Consider the following 18171-nt stretch of genomic DNA (forward strand, 5'->3'; position numbering starts at 1 on the left):
TATTTTCCATTAGATTTTTGTTGTCTAAATCCCAAAATACTCCTTGTAAACCACCAATTACATGATTCCTTAGTTTTTAAGTTAGTAAAAAGACCAAATATCTTTGTAACAATTAGTTTTATATTTTGTTGATATATATACCTCTCGGGAGCCTGTTCTCGGAGAGGAGTTCCTTCTGTAAACGTTTGGTAAGCAAGTAAAGTCTTGTCTTTCTACTGCCTTACCTTCTCACTTTGTATTTTCATTTTATTTCTAAGTTATGAATTCTCTGAGGAGTTTTCCCCAGAGAATGAGTAACTAAACCTCCAATTCCTTGGAGCTAAGGTTGCCGGGGAAGGTTCCAAGTGCAAGAATGCAAAGCTCTGTGGTTTTAGCTAGTAATGAAGAGGAAGTGAAATCCTTTAGTGATTTCAATGTTTTTAGTTAACTTAAAACACCTTAGAGTCACCTGGGCCAACACTTGGTAAGGCAAGTGATTTCCAACCGTGGAAATGCACTAGTTTACCCCTTGCGAGCCTCTGGTAGGTGACTTCAAGGTAGGATTTTCTGGAATTACCAACACTTGGTAAGCTTTTGGACTCCTAGGAGACATCCATTAGTTATCTCTTACGAGTTTGTGAAGGGGAATCCAAGGTTAAAAATCACCTTGAATGGTAAGTGCTCGTGAGAGGCATGAACCATTGCAAGTTGTATCAGTGAGAGAATTAAAGTGAAATCTAATTGAAGGAGTCTCTGTACATCACCGGTTAGAGAATTGACTCTAAGTTGAATCTCTAATGCGAGGAAATGAACCATCTGACCGGAGCTATGTCTTTTGCATGAGGAACCACCCCAGTGAACCTAAATCTCCAAGGAATGCTTTTCTTCCTAAATTATTCCAAACTTCTGTTAAGTTAGTTAGTTTAAATCTCAACAATTACAAATCAAAGTTTGTGTTTTATTCCTTAAGCTAACCGTGAAATGAAACAAGACCAATTCACTTGGAATTGGTATCATTGATTGCTTGCAAATCATTCCCAGTGAACGATCCTAGAGCCACTATACTATAGTAGCTTTGTATTTGCTACCCTAGTGTATGGTGTTATAGGTATAAATTTTGTTGATCACTTCCTCAATCAAGGAGCACCAGCTGGACACGAATCAGCTGAGACACCAATTAGGCATGAATCAATCTACTATGCGAGCAAGACATTGAATGAGGCTCAAAGAAACTACACAACTACTGAGAAAGAATTGTTAGCTATAGTTTTTACCTTGGATAAGTTTCATGCTTACTTGGTGGGGTCTTTCATTGTGGTTTTCACTGATCACTCTGCTTTGAAGTATTTGTTCACTAAGCAAGATGCTAAAGCAAAGATGATTAGATGGATTCTCTTACTTCAAGAGTTCAATCTCCATATCAAAGACAAGAAATGAGTGGAGAATATGGTAGCAGGCCACCTTTCAAGGCTAGCTATCGCACATAATTCCCATGGTTTGCCCATTAATGATGATTTTCCAGAGGAGTCCCTCATGTAGGTGGAAGTTGCTCCTTGGAATGCTCACATTCCGAACTACTTAGTCACAAGAAAAGTTCCAAGTGAGTGGAAAGCACAAGATAAGAAGCACTTCTTTACAAAAATTCACTCCTACTATTGGGAAGAGTCGTTTCTATTCAAGTATTGTGCAGATCAGATAATAAGGAAGTGCGTTCCTGAAGAAGAGCAAGAGAGGATCCTCACTCATTAATTTGTTTTTGCATTATTCCATGTACTTGTATTATTCTTTTTTTCAGTATCCATGATTAATTAATTAATTGTCATAATTCCCTTTTATGTGCTTAGTAATAACCTTTTTAAGGCTTAAAAATGTGCTACTATGGTACCTCCCAATAGATAACTAACCTCTAGATTCAAACTTGGTTTTTGCCAACATGTCTTTCCTTTAAAAATGGAGTTACACAAGGGTTTTATTTCTTATTTTGTTTTCTTTTAAAAATAAACAAAAATAAATGATAACTCCAACTTTAAAAAAAAAAAAAAATCAGTTTTTTACAATAAAAACAAATCTCATCGTCAAGTAGGAACGTACATGAAAAATACGGGTTCACAATTGTATTTCTTAGACTTAAAATATAATACGATTACTAAATCAACGAATGTTGTAAGTTTTTAAATCTTTGATCATAAAAGATTCAAAGTACAATGAAACAAATAGTTTTCAAAAGAAAAAAAAAATAATGTGTAGGAGCAGACTTATGGGTTATTTGCTTGTTAGGAGTAAGTCAATGAGTAGTATTATTGACATATTAAGTGCTTGTGACTTGAAATTAGATTATCATTATTATTAAGTCCCAAAATACAAGGATTTTAAATTTTAGATTATGCTTATGCTATAAGCAACTTTTAATTTGTAATGAAGCCATAGGAGTTAGGCTTCAAGCCTCCAACACCAAACTGTAGCCCAGCTAAATTGGCTTTGGATGAGCATTGTTTGACTCACAAAGTCCCAAGATTCTCCAAAACACTCCAAAATCCAAGCTGTTGGCAGATCGAAGGGTTGCCCGCGTCCATCAACTCCCCTTGTGTTCGTCGTGGGTGCTTGGGTGAATGCACTATAAGGCTAGGGTATGCGCCTTTCCTAAAAGCAATTGCTTTTAGGAGAGTTGGTAGCACCTGAGGTCTTACAAGTGGTATCAGAGCCGAGGTCACGGGTTCAAACCCCAAGGTGTAGTTGGGGGGGGGGGGGGGCGATTGTTGGCAGATCGAAGGGTTGGCCGTGTCCATCAATTCCCCTTGTGTTCGTCGTGGGCACTTGGGTGAATGCACTATAAGGCTAGGGTATGCGCCTTCCCTAAAAGCAATTGCTTTTAGGAGAGTTGGTAGCGCCTGAGGTCCTACACAAGCAATTATATTTGTCCTACTCCTCTACTATTTGGGATTGTTTTCCAGTCCACTTTTGGTAAGTGATCTAGGTTGAAGCTTCCATAAGCCAATACTTAAACTAGTTTGATCTCTAGTTTCACTGTACTACAAAAATAGAGTAATTCAAGTGGAAAGAACCAATAGCGCATGCATGACAAGTTTTGTTGTCGATGAGCTTTACAAATAGTTTGTGGAGACCCTTTTCTAGTATAATTTGAGACAATTGCTAGTGGGGTTGCCTATGAACTATTGTCCCAGGCTAGTTAGGTTGTTAAACAATGCAAATTGAAGATTTGGGGGCCAAATGAAAGTAACCAAGTTTAAAGTTGATGGAATTACTTATTAGCTCAATATAGAGGCTTATCTGAAGCACTTTCTCAGTACAATGCTTCAAGTGGATTAACTACATGCATGCACAAAAGACTTCCAAAAGAAAGGAAATTTCGTAAGAATAATAAAGAGAGCTACTACAAAATAGAATAGTCTCTGAACATATGTAATCGATTGTGCATTAATTAAGTAAGAAGACTTCTAAAGTTGGATAAGTTGTTTAGAATTTTTAAGAGGGAATTTGTAAACATCACATAATTGATCTAACAGACGTTTACCAAGTTCTATCATGATAATAAAGTATTGAGGAAAAACTATACCACCAAAACCAAATTGTATTTTCTAATAATACTTACTACATTTCTATTAAGAAAGAAAATATCTAGTGGTAGAGGACAAGTTGATAGTTTTAGTTTGTGAATTTTTCACTGCCCAAGCTAACATCAAAAGATATAACAAGACAAATCCCATTAAAATAAGACAAAAGGCTACACAAAATGGACATCTTGCTCTTGGTTGAAAATCACATTCAATTGCAAATCTACCACATCAAGAATGCTCCATTTTTTGTAATTTTCTCATACGCAATCCACAACACTATTATTATAGTTGCTCTACATGGCTTTTTCTTTTTTTTTTTTGGCTTTCTAGGTTAATTTTTCTTTGGTTATAGCTATAGCTTCATTGGTCTGTTAATTCTCTTATAGGTAATTCCTCAAACATGTTGTCCTCATTGTTGCTATTAAGTCTTGCAGTATGAAACGAAAAATTAAAATTCTTGTATTTAAAATCAAATGGAAGCACAAGAATTAAAAAATGCAAACACAAGAGAAACACTTAAATCCAATTACAAATAGTAGCATCAAATTTTCCATATCCACAAAAGTCAAGTGTTTATATTTCCAAAAATGAAAAGAAAAAAAGGTTCATTAAGAGAAGGCCTACATCTACAAAACATCAAGGTGTAAGGTTAAGATAGAGGAATTCAATCCATACCTAATACAGAGACATGGATTCGAACACATTGACTAGATTTGAAGAATGCGATTCATCCATAAGAACTTGTGTATCAGAAGAGGGTTGGTTTTTGGAGGCACTGGAAGGTGGTTTGAGTAATGGTGGTGGCTATTGAAAGGGTCGATGGTGGTTGGAAGCCATAAAAGAGGAAGTTAGGTGAATTGGAGACTTGATGAAGAAGATAATGCAAGCTTTATAAAATTTCCTCAAACTTTTCCCTTTCTCTATCTTGTTTTCCTCACTAATTTTTAAGGAAAGTAGTAGGGAAAATACTACGATATTTTCTTTAGTATTTTCCTTTATACTTTTTTCCATCATATTTTTCATGTCACCCAAACTAAGGAAAATAACTTTCTACAATTTTTTTTTTCCCTTTCCCTTGCATTTTCTAAAAACTAAACACGTCCTTTATAAATAAAAATTAAGAATTACAGTAAGACGGTATATTCTTCCTCCTTATTCCTACATTTCTAAATCCACTACTCTATTTTACATCATATTTTTACTCTCTTCTTCAATCAACATTCTTCCCTTTATATAGAGTTATTTTCACACCAATTCATAAGATAAGAAAGATGAATGAACCTTGGGGCAAGGTTGGACAGCTGGTGGTAGCTAATCAAGGCTAGAAGTCAACTTTTGCTCGACTTTTTAGGCGTGGGCAGCAATGTGTGGACCCCTCTTTAGCATGAAAATGACTAGAACATGTTAAGCTCTCTTATTAGATGATGTGTCAACCATAGGGCAATCATCATAGGGTGGGGAATATATGGTAATTATACAAAAAAAAAAGGGAAAGTTTGGCTATTATCCTCTCATATGAAAATATTATTAAAATCAAAACCTAACTATTCTTATTTCAAATTAACAACTTTATTCCCAAAAATATTTGGGTCTTCATGCACTCTTGGCCGATGTGTTTTTTAATGTAAAAAATGTCCTCCCTTTGCCAAGTAAAACTCCAACTAACCCTGCCCACATGAGAAAAGAAAAAGGCAAAGTTCTTTTTTCTTCATTTTCTTCATTGAGCACTGAACCAAACAAAAAAAATTCCCCATCTCCTACTCTCCCTATCAGAAACCCAACGTTATTTGGATGCATTGTTTTTTGAAATTATTATTATTTATTTTGATTTTGTAAAAACATTGTAAATTAAATTTATATAATATTAATTAAATTTTAAACATAATTCAATATATAATATTAATTAAATTTAATAAAATTCTTATTGAAAATAAAATTAGTTTTGTATTTAAACAATAAATAGCTTTTAGTAAAATAGGAATGGTAATATTATATTACAATCACAAATTTATAAGCTTTTTTTTTTTTTTTTAATTTTGTTTACTAAAAATATAAGCTTCAAATTAAATAAAACTTAATGTGGTTGATTTATTAACAAGTCTAAATAATTTTAAAATCAAATAGTTAACCAATTAATACCATAAATTTTTGGATAAAAATTGATTTATTTTATTATTTTTTTATGAACATAGTTATATCATTATAATTTCTTTAATTAGAAAAATAGACTTGAAATCAAACAATATTTTTTGTTGAATTTATTTATTTTAAATAATACTATTAATCATTTTTATTTTTAAAATATTATTATTAATTTTTAATAAAAAAATCAATTATATCCATATTTCCATAATAAAGGGTAAAATGGTATAACTTTTGTAAAAAAAATATATATATAAATGAGACAATTGTCTTTTGGACCCGGATAGACTCAAAAAATAGGATTTGGCTCATGAAAGTTGCATAATTAATGAGAAGAATATAAAATATGAAGAGATCAATATACCATTCAAAACTATTTTCTATCATAATGTTTGAAAACTTTTTTATCTTAATTTTTTTAATAATTATTCTGAAAATTTATTATTTTTAGAAAACTATTTTTTTAAAAAAATATATTAAAAAAATATATCATTTAAAAATAAATAAATTTGACATATTTTCAGTTATTTTTTATATACATAATTTAAATATATTTTCTAAGATGTTTGATTTTTAAATAATAATAATTTTTTTTTATTTTTTATTTGGAAACTGGTGTATTTTTTTTCAAATCACTAAATTATATTAAATTTTATTGAGGTTTGCAAAAGAAATAAAATTTAAATTAATGTTTTTCTATTTTTTTTGTTTTCATAGTCAATAAAGGTCATTTTTGAAAAAATAAAAAATTCATATCCTTCTTCTCAATTTTCACATTTTCTCTAGATCTTGAGCTTAAATAGTGAACTTATATAGATCAAAGCTTAATTTTTGGGTCCAATTAGGTCCGAAACACAATTATCCCTACATAAATTTGTGATTGTAATATAATATTACCATTCCTATTTTACTAAAAACTATTTATTGTTTAAATACAAAACTAATTTTATTTTCAATAAGAATTTTATTAAATTTAATTAATATTATATATTGAATTATGTTTAAAATTTAATTAATATTATATAAATTTAATTTACAATGTTTTTACAAAATCAAAATAAATAATAATAATTTTAAAAAACAATGCATCCAAATAACGTTGGGTTTCACGAAGTTGGGTTTCTGATAGGGAGAATAGGAGATGGGGAATTTTTTTTGTTTGGTCGAGTGCTCAATGGAGAAAATGAAGAAAAAAGAACGTTGGAGTTTTGTTTTGCCTTTTTTTTTTTCTCATGTCGGCAGGTTAGCTGGAGTCTTGCGTGGCAAAGGGAGGACATTTTTGACATTAAAAAACACATCAGCCAAGAGTGCATGAAGACCCAAATATTTTTCGGAATAAAGTTGTTAATTTGAAATAAGAATAATTAGGTTTTGATTTTAATAATATTTTCATATGAGAGGATACTAGCCAAACTTTCCCAAAAAAAAATAATAATCGTATCCTATTATATAGAAAGACATCTTCCAACATTTGATATAAATATGTAAAAATTAAGAGAAAAATATTTTTTTTTTAAAAAAACATATTAAACTTAAAAATAGGGACTTAATAATAAAATAAAGTAAAAAGGTAAAATTAAAACCAAATGGTAAATATGAATATAGTTTAAATATTAAAAATATTATTATTTAGGTTAATTTAATCATTGGGTTTGCTAGAGGAGTTTATATATATATAAGTTTTTTCTTTTTTTAATTCTATCTATATTGTTGATATTAACTAAAGTGAACTTGTTATCAATAAATTCAGTTTAATAACGTTAGTTAATATCAACAAGTTATTTTTAGCTAAATAAAAAAAAATCAAATATTTTACCTTTTTTTTATTCAACCAAAAAATAAACACCATCTAAAATTTTGGATAATAGAAATGTTTTGACTATAAACAAATTTTATGTGGACCGCTATCAAATACCATGCACAGGGAGAAATCTAGATCCTCACATGCTCTTTGATTCTAATGCATTGAATTTGAATGTTACCTACAATAAAATTATATTTCATGTCCTCTATTATAAGTGGACAACCATTCCTTATGTTAGATTTTAGATAATGAACGAATATTGAAGATTAGAGTTGTAAGAAATTAAGAGAGAAATTAGGAGATCCTAATTTTAAACATGTAACAAAGTTCTATAATCACTTCAATCCACGTTTAAAAATTGTATTTATTTTTAATATGGGAGCAAACTTTTTCTTTCTTTCTTATAAATTTCATTTGGGAGTGATTTAAAAATAAATAAATAAAAGCCCTTCTAAATATTAAAAAAATACTTTCTTATATAAATTAATTAAGTGGATGGTAAAGTCAAATTTGAAATAGCTTCATACTTTTTGCTTTAACCGAAAATTAAAATCAAAATTAAAGTAATAATTTTTAAGGGGTAATGTTGATGTTATAAAATTTTTATTAAACATGAAAGAACTTCTTATCTAAACAAAAATCAAATTATAAAATTCTCATAAGAAATAACATTTTTATGACTTATATATGAAACCTTTTTTAAAAGTTATAAGTTTTAAAAAAAATATTAATAATAATTAAATAAGTATAACAACTTTTATTCAACTTGATCTTTTTTTTTAACTATTGAGAGTCAATCCAAATAAAATTTAAATATATTTGAAAATCACTTTTAAAAATCCAAAAAAAATCACTTAAAAATAATTTATAAACATTTTTCAAATTTTACGTTTAAATAAATTTTTTTTTATGGATAAAAACATTACAAATAAAAAACATTTTAATCACAATTAATTTGTTTTTTAATTCATGAAATTTCATTTATTGTTATTTGTTTTTTGGGATTTAATTCTTTACAATTATTTTTTAGTGTTTATAAAGTATAATTAGGTCATGCCCAAATTTATTCCTTTGACTCTATCTATTAAGTATAGGTAGCGTGAAATTTTGGCCTCTCTCCACCTTTTTTCGCTTCTAACATTGTCATGCACTGCTTCGTCAACTCCAGCCACAACTACTGATGAATGATGATAGAAGAAAAAGAGAAATGGTCAATGAATAATTTATTAATTTAGTTTATTTCTTAATTCAATAGCATTGGAATGTCAGCTGGAATATTCCAAGTACGTAAAACGAAAGTTTAATTATTTAATCTTTTTTAGCACACCACTCATGACTCTACAACTTAAAATATAGCATTGGTCAATTGCAACAGCTTAGTTAATTGTTAAGTATCTTTTCTCTAAACCATAAATTCAAATGATCAAGCTCTACGTTTTAATTTACAAAAACCAGTGATTTGTTTTACTAGTTATTTTAGTTTAAGGAAGCAGAAAAGGGTTTACTTTAATATAAAATTAAAAAATAAAAAATAAAAAATAATAAATGGGAGTTGAAAAGTAATCAAATCACCGATTTGGAGTTTTTTCAGTGTGAGGTTAAACTCAATTTGTGCCCATGCAATGGAAATGGGTAAATTTTTTCCTTCTCCTTTATTTTGGTGTAAATCTTGTGATATTATTATTAAAATAGAAGGTAAAAATATAAATTATATATTATGGACCTTGCATTTATGCTCATGCGCTTCCATTCAGTGGCGAACTCGCTTTTTATTTTGAAAATGATTTATTGTTTAGAAAATGATTTGCAGTCGTCACTTATTTTTATTTTATTTAAAGGGAAAACAAAATAAGAAAGAAAACCCTAAATGTGACTCCTTATTTAGAAAAAATGATCTGTGAAAAATCAAATATGGGCTCGGGGGTCAGGTTACTCATTAGAAAGGTATGGTAAAGACCGTAACACCCCTCTAAGTCCCTAAAAACGGGTTTCTACTAATGAGATGAAGCAGACGTGTCAATTGATTGATTAAACATGGATACCGAATAAATATCAATCATAAACAGAATAAATGAATGAACAAGAGGGGCAAAAAGTGTACCTTAGTGATGAGCTAATTTGTTTTATGGCAACAAAGGTTAGTAAACAGACACAGAATAATCGCATACAAGCCATAGAGTGGAATAAGTCAATCATGTATAGCAATCAATGAGAAAATCACATATGTTGGGTTCCACCAAAACCTGATTTATTTTAGCGCTATTATTTGGAATTACATAATTAAATTCATACTTATTTTTAAAAGATCAAGAAAGATTTGAAAATTGTCTGTCAAATAAAAGAAATGGAAGCAACTTTTATTCAAAAAGAAAAAAAAAGGATTTTATTGACTTTAAGATTACTAAGAAAAAATAAATAAATAAAAATATAAAATAAAATAAAATAAAACTTTTTGAAAATAAGATTTTTAAAAATCAATTTTTGAAAGAAAAGATGAAGAACTTAATAAATGAAGCATCCAAGTGCGTTTTAAGAATGGCCCACCCAAAGGTGCCCATGCATGCCATGCAAGAATGGGTGCTAGGGTGGAAATAATGCTTGCAGAAACAGGGTTCTCATTCCATCTTCTCTGCTCATGCCATATGAGAATCCGAGTTTCTTTGAAATCATAAGACCCAGAACCCCTCCCTTCCTTCTGGTAATAACTATCAAATGTATATGAGGCATGGTTCTTCACATTGTTGGGCTGGTAACAGTCCTCTCCTGGTTGAACCTCTGAGCAATTTGCTCTTCCCGGTCCACAAACCTAGTCTACGGCAGCCTACAGGGTCGAAATCTCAATCTGGGTGTGAAGATTCACAGCCACGAGAGCGATGTATAGTGCCTCAACCTCCAGGAGCAGCAATGGGTTCATTGATGATGCGCACGACATCAAGACCAGCAATAGCTCTAGCATCCTTTGTTGCCTGGCGCTGAGAGTCACTGAAGTAAGCAGGGACAATGACAACTGCCTTATCCACTATTGAACCAAGGTAGACTTCAGCAATCTCACGCATCTTTGAGAGGACCATAGATGAAATCTCTTCAGCGGTAAATTTTTTCTCTTCTTCTTTGTAAGTGACCACAATTGTGGGTTTGTCAGACGCTTTGCATCAAACACAATGTTGACAGGGTTCATAGCGACCTGGTTCTTTGCAGCATCTCCGATCAACCGCTCCGTATTAGTGAAATCAACGTAAGATGGCATTGTTCTGTTGCCCTGGTCATTCGCAATGAAATCAACGTAAGATGGCATCGTACTGAGCTGGTGACCTCTTAGCTATAGTTGATGCATTGATCTCTAGCAAAGAGACTTGGTCGTGTAGCTGCCCATTGGTCTCACTTCTGAAGACGGGACATGCCTTTTCTATCACGAAAGCAGCTGCATCCCCACAAATCCCAGACTTACCCTGTTGACCTGAAGCAAAAGCTTGCAAGGGATCCTTAAATATAAATAATCCCCAGCTCGATCTGGGTGGATGTTAGCTGCTCGGAGCGCATGAGTAACAATTTCCTTGTCTCAGTTTTCACCGCCTATACCCATTATTCGTTGAATAGTTTGCCTAAGATCATTAACAGAAACTACATTTGGAGCAGCTTGACCATAGGTATCAGCAAGCACACTATCCGTTGTCACCCTAGATATAGAAAGGCTCTTTGGGGACTTGTGCATTTATAGGAGCTTCAGCTGTAGCAGTAGGATTATGAGCGGGAGCAAGAGTGGGAATAGGAATTGGTTCAGGACTGGAGAGTTGTGGAACGACATATTTTCATTATTAGAGATAGTTTATTATGCACGAGAATTGAAGTTAGTGAATAGGGATGATGTGATAGCATTTGCGAAATGAGAGATACGGAATGAGGGTGGTGGTGTTGGTGTTCATGGGATCTTTCAAACCAAAGCTTACAGATATCGCCATTAAAATAATCAATCATGTTGGAATCTGCAGTAGCCAAGTTCATTCAATTCTGAGGAGACGAAACCACAGGAAAGGGCAATCTGACTCAAGAGCATTCAGATCAAGTGTGGAAAGCGCACATGCATCTGCCTGAGCCCTCAGTGACCCATTTTCTATATCACAACCACTAAGAGAAGAGCCGTTCCCTTCATTCAAATTTGATTTCCCCTTTTACTTTTCAAATTTCATTCAGCTTTTTCCCTCTGAAAGCACTTCCATAATCAAATCATCATCATCCCATTTTCTGCTCTTTTCATTGGCATCCCCTGTGAACTTCCTCTAGCACAGAGCTTACCCATTTTTGGCCTCCCAAAAATCTCCACCCATATAAAACGTTGGTGAAGCAGTTACCCAAAAACATGAGTGTTTCTTTGAGCAAAAACAAATGGTGAAAGAAAAATAGAGAATGGAGGAAGACAACAAACATGAAAAATAGAAATCCAATGAATCCACATCAGGATCGATCAATGGGCTCGTGGAGAAAAACATAAACAGATTCAAAGCAAAGATGCAACCAACAACTCAAGATGCCCCACAGTGGACACGATATAAAACCTCACATGTTTTTCGAACCAGAGAGAAAGAATCAGCAACTATCTTTCCTCCCTCTCTTCTGCAAAACTTTCTCTCAGTCTCCATCTTCCAGATAGCTTGCCCTCCAAGAAAACCTCCAAAAATCTCTGTAACCAAGACACCACCCCCCCGCCCACCAAAAAAAAAAACATACACGCTCCTCTTCGGAATCTTCTATAACACGTGTCAACCGCTTATTGCTCCTCCAAACCACTAGCGAACCACAAAGCAACACATGGCTATTCAAAATTGTGACACCTAGCCAAAATAAGTTGCATGAAAATGAGCCCCAAAACGGATCTACATATGCCGATTATCTTAACTTTAGGAAAAAGCACTTATTTTAATTTTAAATAAATAAATAAAAAATAATGTATTTTATCTCAATTGTATAAGACTTCATAAAAATTATCTGTAAAATATTTTCAGATGTAAAAGTAAAAATTAAACAAACCATTTCAAAACCCCAGCTGTCTTCAACACATTTGGACCGTTAAAACTTTAACCTGAAGGAACTTGTATACTATATTGTTATAAATGACCCAATTCAATAATTAAGATTAATTTTTTTAAATAATTAAAATTATAATACCTTGCTATATTATAGATTTGTTTACGTTATAGTACTGGGGACGTTGTAACTTGTAAGTGGGTGAAATTTGGTTTCAAAGGTCCCGGTTGGGGTGCATGACTGTTAATATTTATTATTATAATAAAATTTATTTTTATTATATTATAAAAATAAAGAATGATTTTTTTTCCAGACTGAACGGAGAATCTATATAACCCAATAGAAAGTTGCAACGTGTCAACGAACATGCTGACCAAAACCTTCATCCGAGTGCATAGACGTTAGAGGAAACCGCCGAACAGGTCCATTCGCCAGGCAAGTGGGTCCTACCCCGATCAAACAGTCCATCGCCGTCATCTTCGACCCAAACCACCATACAAAAATTCAATAAAATTAAGACTTTATCACCCAACAAAAGCCCACAAGTCCCAATCGCCATCACAAGTATCCATTTAGATGATGGTCTAATTTTAAAATATTAAAATAAGTCGATTACTCTAACTTATATCATTTATAATTTTTTTAATTATCAATATGATACCTAACCTTCTACGGAATTGGAATAAAATATGGGTCAGTCAAAATATGTCCAATCAAGATAATTTTAAACTATCCCATTTCAAACTTTTCTAATACAACATGATATTTTATCATGTCCAAAGAAATTGGAATGGCCAAAAGTTATCAAATCAAGATATATCTATTGTGGACATGGCATTGGGAGGCTTCTTAACATTGTACTGGTCTGTTTAATGAGTTGTTCATATTGAAATTAATTCCATAATCAAAGACAGCCATGGCAAATTCCACCATAGCATAGACTTTTAACAATCCCAGACACAATATTCTACAACTTTACATTATCTTGATTGAAGATAATCATATTATTTCATTAACAATCCAAGAAATTCCATTATCAAACAAAAAATAAATCATGAAAGCTGAATAATGCAAATATTCAATGAAATCTTTGGCATGTTATTTCTTTGCAGCTTCAACATGGTGGCATGTCTGACGGAGGAGGCAGCATTTGAGCTTCCGGGTGTTTACCATTTTTCACTATGAACGCAGTTTCCATGCCCCAAGTCAGATGGCGTTCTACATGGCAGTGCATGAACCACACTCCTGCAGCAGAGAAAATATACCAACATCACACCTAACTTAATTGTAATATTAAGAAAAATTATTTCCTTGGTATGCAAGTTGGTAGTTTCAAGGGTTTTTTATTTTTTTTTATTTTTAATAGAGGACATGAGTGCTTGCAACATACCAGGGTTGGATGCCTCGAATCTGATTGCAGCCCAACCATTCGCAGGAACAGAGATGGTATTCTGAAAGGGAGGATCCACCAGGTTATAGCGCAAAGGGTCCCTATTTTCATCGAAATTCCCAAATCCCCACCCAACAACATAGAAACTGTGTCCATGGAGATGTATGGGGTGAAATGTCCCAGCAACCAAGTTTGTCCCTTGAAAAACAATCTCCACTGTCGAGTTATACTCCAACACCCTTACTTCTGTTCCGGTGCTCGGTAACTGATAGAGTAATGGAAGATAATCAGCTGTAAAATCGAACACCAGTGGTGGAACACTAGGAAACTTATCTCCATATACACCACTGATGTTATAATAGTAAGCTTCCAGTATGTCAACTGTAGGGGTATGGAAGCTTATGTTGTTTATACTTGCGGCAGACCGCGTCCCATTGGCCCCTTCACATGAATTATTGACGCATGGGTACGAGTTTACAGAAACAGTGTAAATTAGTTTAGTGCTCGTGCTCAATGGGACATTGCAAGGATGTTCCACATCTGCTAAGCTTCGGAGGCTGGCCATGACCTGAACCGATGCATTTGTGTCATTGTATGCAGGAAAATGAGGCAAGGAGGGAGGTGAAGATGGAGTGTAGTATCCCCTGTATTGTACAATAGCTGTGGTGGTTGTGTTATCATAAAATCTATTACCAGCTATCGGGACTTCGGCATAAGTTTTAGCCGCCATGTAATAGTGATCTGGGCGTCGGTTAGCTTTTAGTAAGACATCATAGGTTTGGCCAGGAAATATTGTGATATAATCTCGTGTCAATGGTTTCGTGTAGCTACCATCTGTTCCAACCACTGTTATTTTATGCTTGGCAATGGAGAAGAAGAGAGCCTCTTGCAAGGCAGCATTGATTATGCGAAGCAGATAAGTTTTTCCATGATCCACCGTTAGCTTGAATGTGCCTGCAATTAGAAAGGGAAAGTTGTATACTTATGACTAGCCAAAAGAAAAAGAAAAAGTTTCCATAGTTCAAAATTATATTTGGACTAGCCTTTTGTCATATGTTAAATCATGGCTCTACCATCCTCATAGTTATATTCCTCTTTCTTAGCATTAAGCTTTAAATATGTTGATGTTAATAAGAAAAAAGTAATATGGTCAACATACAAGAAAATGAAATCGCGTACAATTTTAAAATGGGAAGTTAAACTTAATTTGGACCTGATTTTGAGCATGGAAGTAGATCACCGGGTTGTCCATTTATCAATAAAGAATTAGAGGCATTGGCGTCGGCTCCAGTTGCAAGCGCTTCATCTCGAACCTCATTCACATCTTTCTTCCACCATTGTCCTGCATTTCAACAACTTCAATAATTTTAGATTTTGCATTGCTGGTTAATTCATAATATGTAAATTAACATTTAAAAGTAATAACATTTATACCTAATATGATGAGAACTTCTGCATTCGGTTTGTGAAAAGGATACTTGGTTCCATTCTTGGGATAGACAATTATAGCTCCATGAACGGTGGCTCGAGTCCAATCACTATGAGCATGCCACCATAGAGTGCCTTCCTCAAAGGAAAGGATGATCTTCTGTCTAAACTTTGACCCTGGTTGAATTGGGCATTGTGTGATATACTCAGGACCATCTGTCCATGGATATTTAGGCATGGTCACCCCATGCCTGCAAAACCATAATTGTACGTTAATGCTAGTACTAATTTTCAGACTAACAAAAGATGACATGCAACAACATATTATCATAGTAACAAGAGGCATCAACGGTATTTCAATGGATTTGAAGCAAAAAAAACCCTAAAGTATTGTTTTAAATTTGGCTCTATTTGCAAAGCAATATATTGTAGCCCCCTCTTAGAAATAAAAGAATGTATGCCATGCAAGCACGTTGTCACCGCTCTTTCTTTGAGACATGCACGGGACCTACCAATGAATGGTGATGTTTTCTTTTCCCTTGTTATAAACATCAACAAAGATCGTCTCTTCTTTCATAGCATATATAGTTGGTCCTGGAAATTGTCCATTTACTGTTAAGATGTTTTTGGTGCTACAAAGCCTTGTATATGAAGCTTCTCTCACCTGCAACCAATTAAAAGTTAACCATGCAACCTCATCTCAAAAGAAATATTACATGCATGAATAGTTGCATCGATCCATTCACACAAGTGTATAACCAATTAGAAATTGATAGCATGTATGAACAACTCAACGACACTAGGGTAAGGGGTCATGCATGCCATGGAAAATGAGTCATATTACTCCCAAAATATTATGATCAGAAGGTGGCATTAAGGCTAGAATTATATATAGTATTTACCACAAAAGTAAGCCCACGGGTTGAAGCTTGGCAATGAATGTCACCACCAAAAACTAGAAACGCTAAAATTTGCAAGAGGAAAACCTTGATGATCAGCCGCATCTTCTTTGGAATAAAAGCCTCTTCCCTTGTCCTAAACACAACTCCAATTTTCTTGCTATTTCTAATGGCACGACTTTTGCTGTCCTTCTTTCAAATATGATTCATTATATAGTCATGATAATTCTCTCGGGATACAATACTTCCTCTCCACGTTTCAATATAAAAGGAAGTGATTTGAATGTGCATTGATTTTTAATGTTCTTGTCAATATAATAATGATCACTTACCAAATTAACATAATGCAAATGCCTGAAGAGAGCTAACAATTGTGAAAAATTCTTACAAGTTACTTACACGTTATTTTAGACTAAATTTAAAATATTAATTCTTTCACAAGTCTTTTATTGATTATTTCAAGAAATGTTAGTTAAGACATGAAAACTTTGACCTCAGCATATAAATACATGAAAACTGTGTTTCTTATACAATTAGTCGTTCTTGTTTTCGTGTTACTTAAGAAGATTACTACTGGAGAACCGATGATTTTGGTGGTTGAGGGCAAAGTTGTTTTCGTCTTGTTACTTAATACAATTAGTCATGATCATTGTTTTCGTCTAAATGGGACAAAGTTGTTTCCCAATTTGGTATTTCAGAATTTTTCAGGAAAAACACAAAAATATATTTTATAGAAAGTTGAAAATAGGATACAACAACCCTATGTATGTTGCGAATCACTTAAACATCTATTGGGATTCATAGTATCTTTTTTCTTAACAAAAAGCAATTTAATAATAATAATAAATAATTTTTAAAACAAATGCAATCTATAATTTATTTGTTCGTATGATATGTATATCTTGATAAAAATGGTTTTAGTTGGCTTACAAAAACTATTATCTAAAAAAAAAAAGTAAAATAAGAAAGAATTCAAACTTCCTTGTTGATTTATTGTACCATATATATATATATTTAAATTATTTATAAACACAAAAAAATGATGAATAAATTTTAAGACCCTAAAAATTTGATGAAATTAATTTAAACTCACTTTTTTTCTCCTATTTTTTCTCATATTTCCTTTTAAACTTTTGGAATAAATTCCCTACTATTTGTGGAGCTTTAATATAATTTTTTTCTCTATATGATAGATAGTTATGAAACAATCGGTTAAATTGTGTTTCTATTTTTTAAATATGATTATTTAAAAATTGTGTTCCTATTTTTAAATATAATTTTTAAAAATATAATTTTTCTATTTTTTCTCTATATGATTATTTTCCCCTTATTTTCAAAATTGTGTTTCTATTTTTTAAATATGAAAATTACTATTTTGATTTCAAAACAATAAGTCATTTTTAACAGATATTTTAGAACATAGTTTTGCAGATATATTAATTGTGAGGCTCGAAAATCAAAGACATCATGATCATTTTACTTGTCAAACCTAAGAGCCCAACATATAAATGACCTTAACTACCAAATCCAACAAGTAATTAGTTGACAACTTCCTCAAATTTATTCATAACAATGATTAGAGCATAAATGAAAAAAAATTATAAATTTCTAATCCAAAACTAATTAAAAATATCTAAATAATAATAAATTCAAATATCATCCCAAATACTTTAAAGAGTTTTAGAAATCAATATTAAATTCAATCTTAATTTAAAACTCCTAAATAATTAATTGTGAAGTAGATTTCAAAAGAAACACCTTTATATCTCAATTTCCTCTTATTAATATCACTTGTACATAAAAAGTGAGACAATAGATAAGAGTGAACTTAAAACTCAATTAGGAAAAATAGTTCAATAAGAAGGATAAAGTATAGTACAAACTTAAATCCTATTAAGATATCACATCTTTATTAAAAAAATTGAAAAGTAG

The 18171-nt window shown here is 32.2% G+C and overlaps 1 protein-coding gene across 1 annotated transcript in view; it reads right to left on the reverse strand.

Moving 5' to 3' along the window:
• Positions 1-13629: 13629 nt before the first annotated feature.
• The window catches only part of LOC100242375 (uncharacterized), a 32234-nt gene continuing 27692 nt past the window's right edge, over positions 13630-18171 (reverse strand). Inside the window, exons 8-12 of the mRNA XM_059734556.1 lie at positions 15853-16004; positions 15347-15591; positions 15126-15254; positions 13913-14866; positions 13630-13767 (exon numbers count right to left, since the gene is read on the reverse strand). Coding sequence (XP_059590539.1) covers positions 13637-13767; positions 13913-14866; positions 15126-15254; positions 15347-15591; positions 15853-16004 — 1611 coding nt within the window. The 3' untranslated portion in view covers positions 13630-13636. The remainder of the gene's footprint in view (positions 13768-13912; positions 14867-15125; positions 15255-15346; positions 15592-15852; positions 16005-18171) is intronic.

The sequence above is a fragment of the Vitis vinifera genome, chromosome 18 (assembly GCF_030704535.1).
Source record: "Vitis vinifera cultivar Pinot Noir 40024 chromosome 18, ASM3070453v1".
NCBI lineage: Eukaryota > Viridiplantae > Streptophyta > Magnoliopsida > Vitales > Vitaceae > Vitis > Vitis vinifera.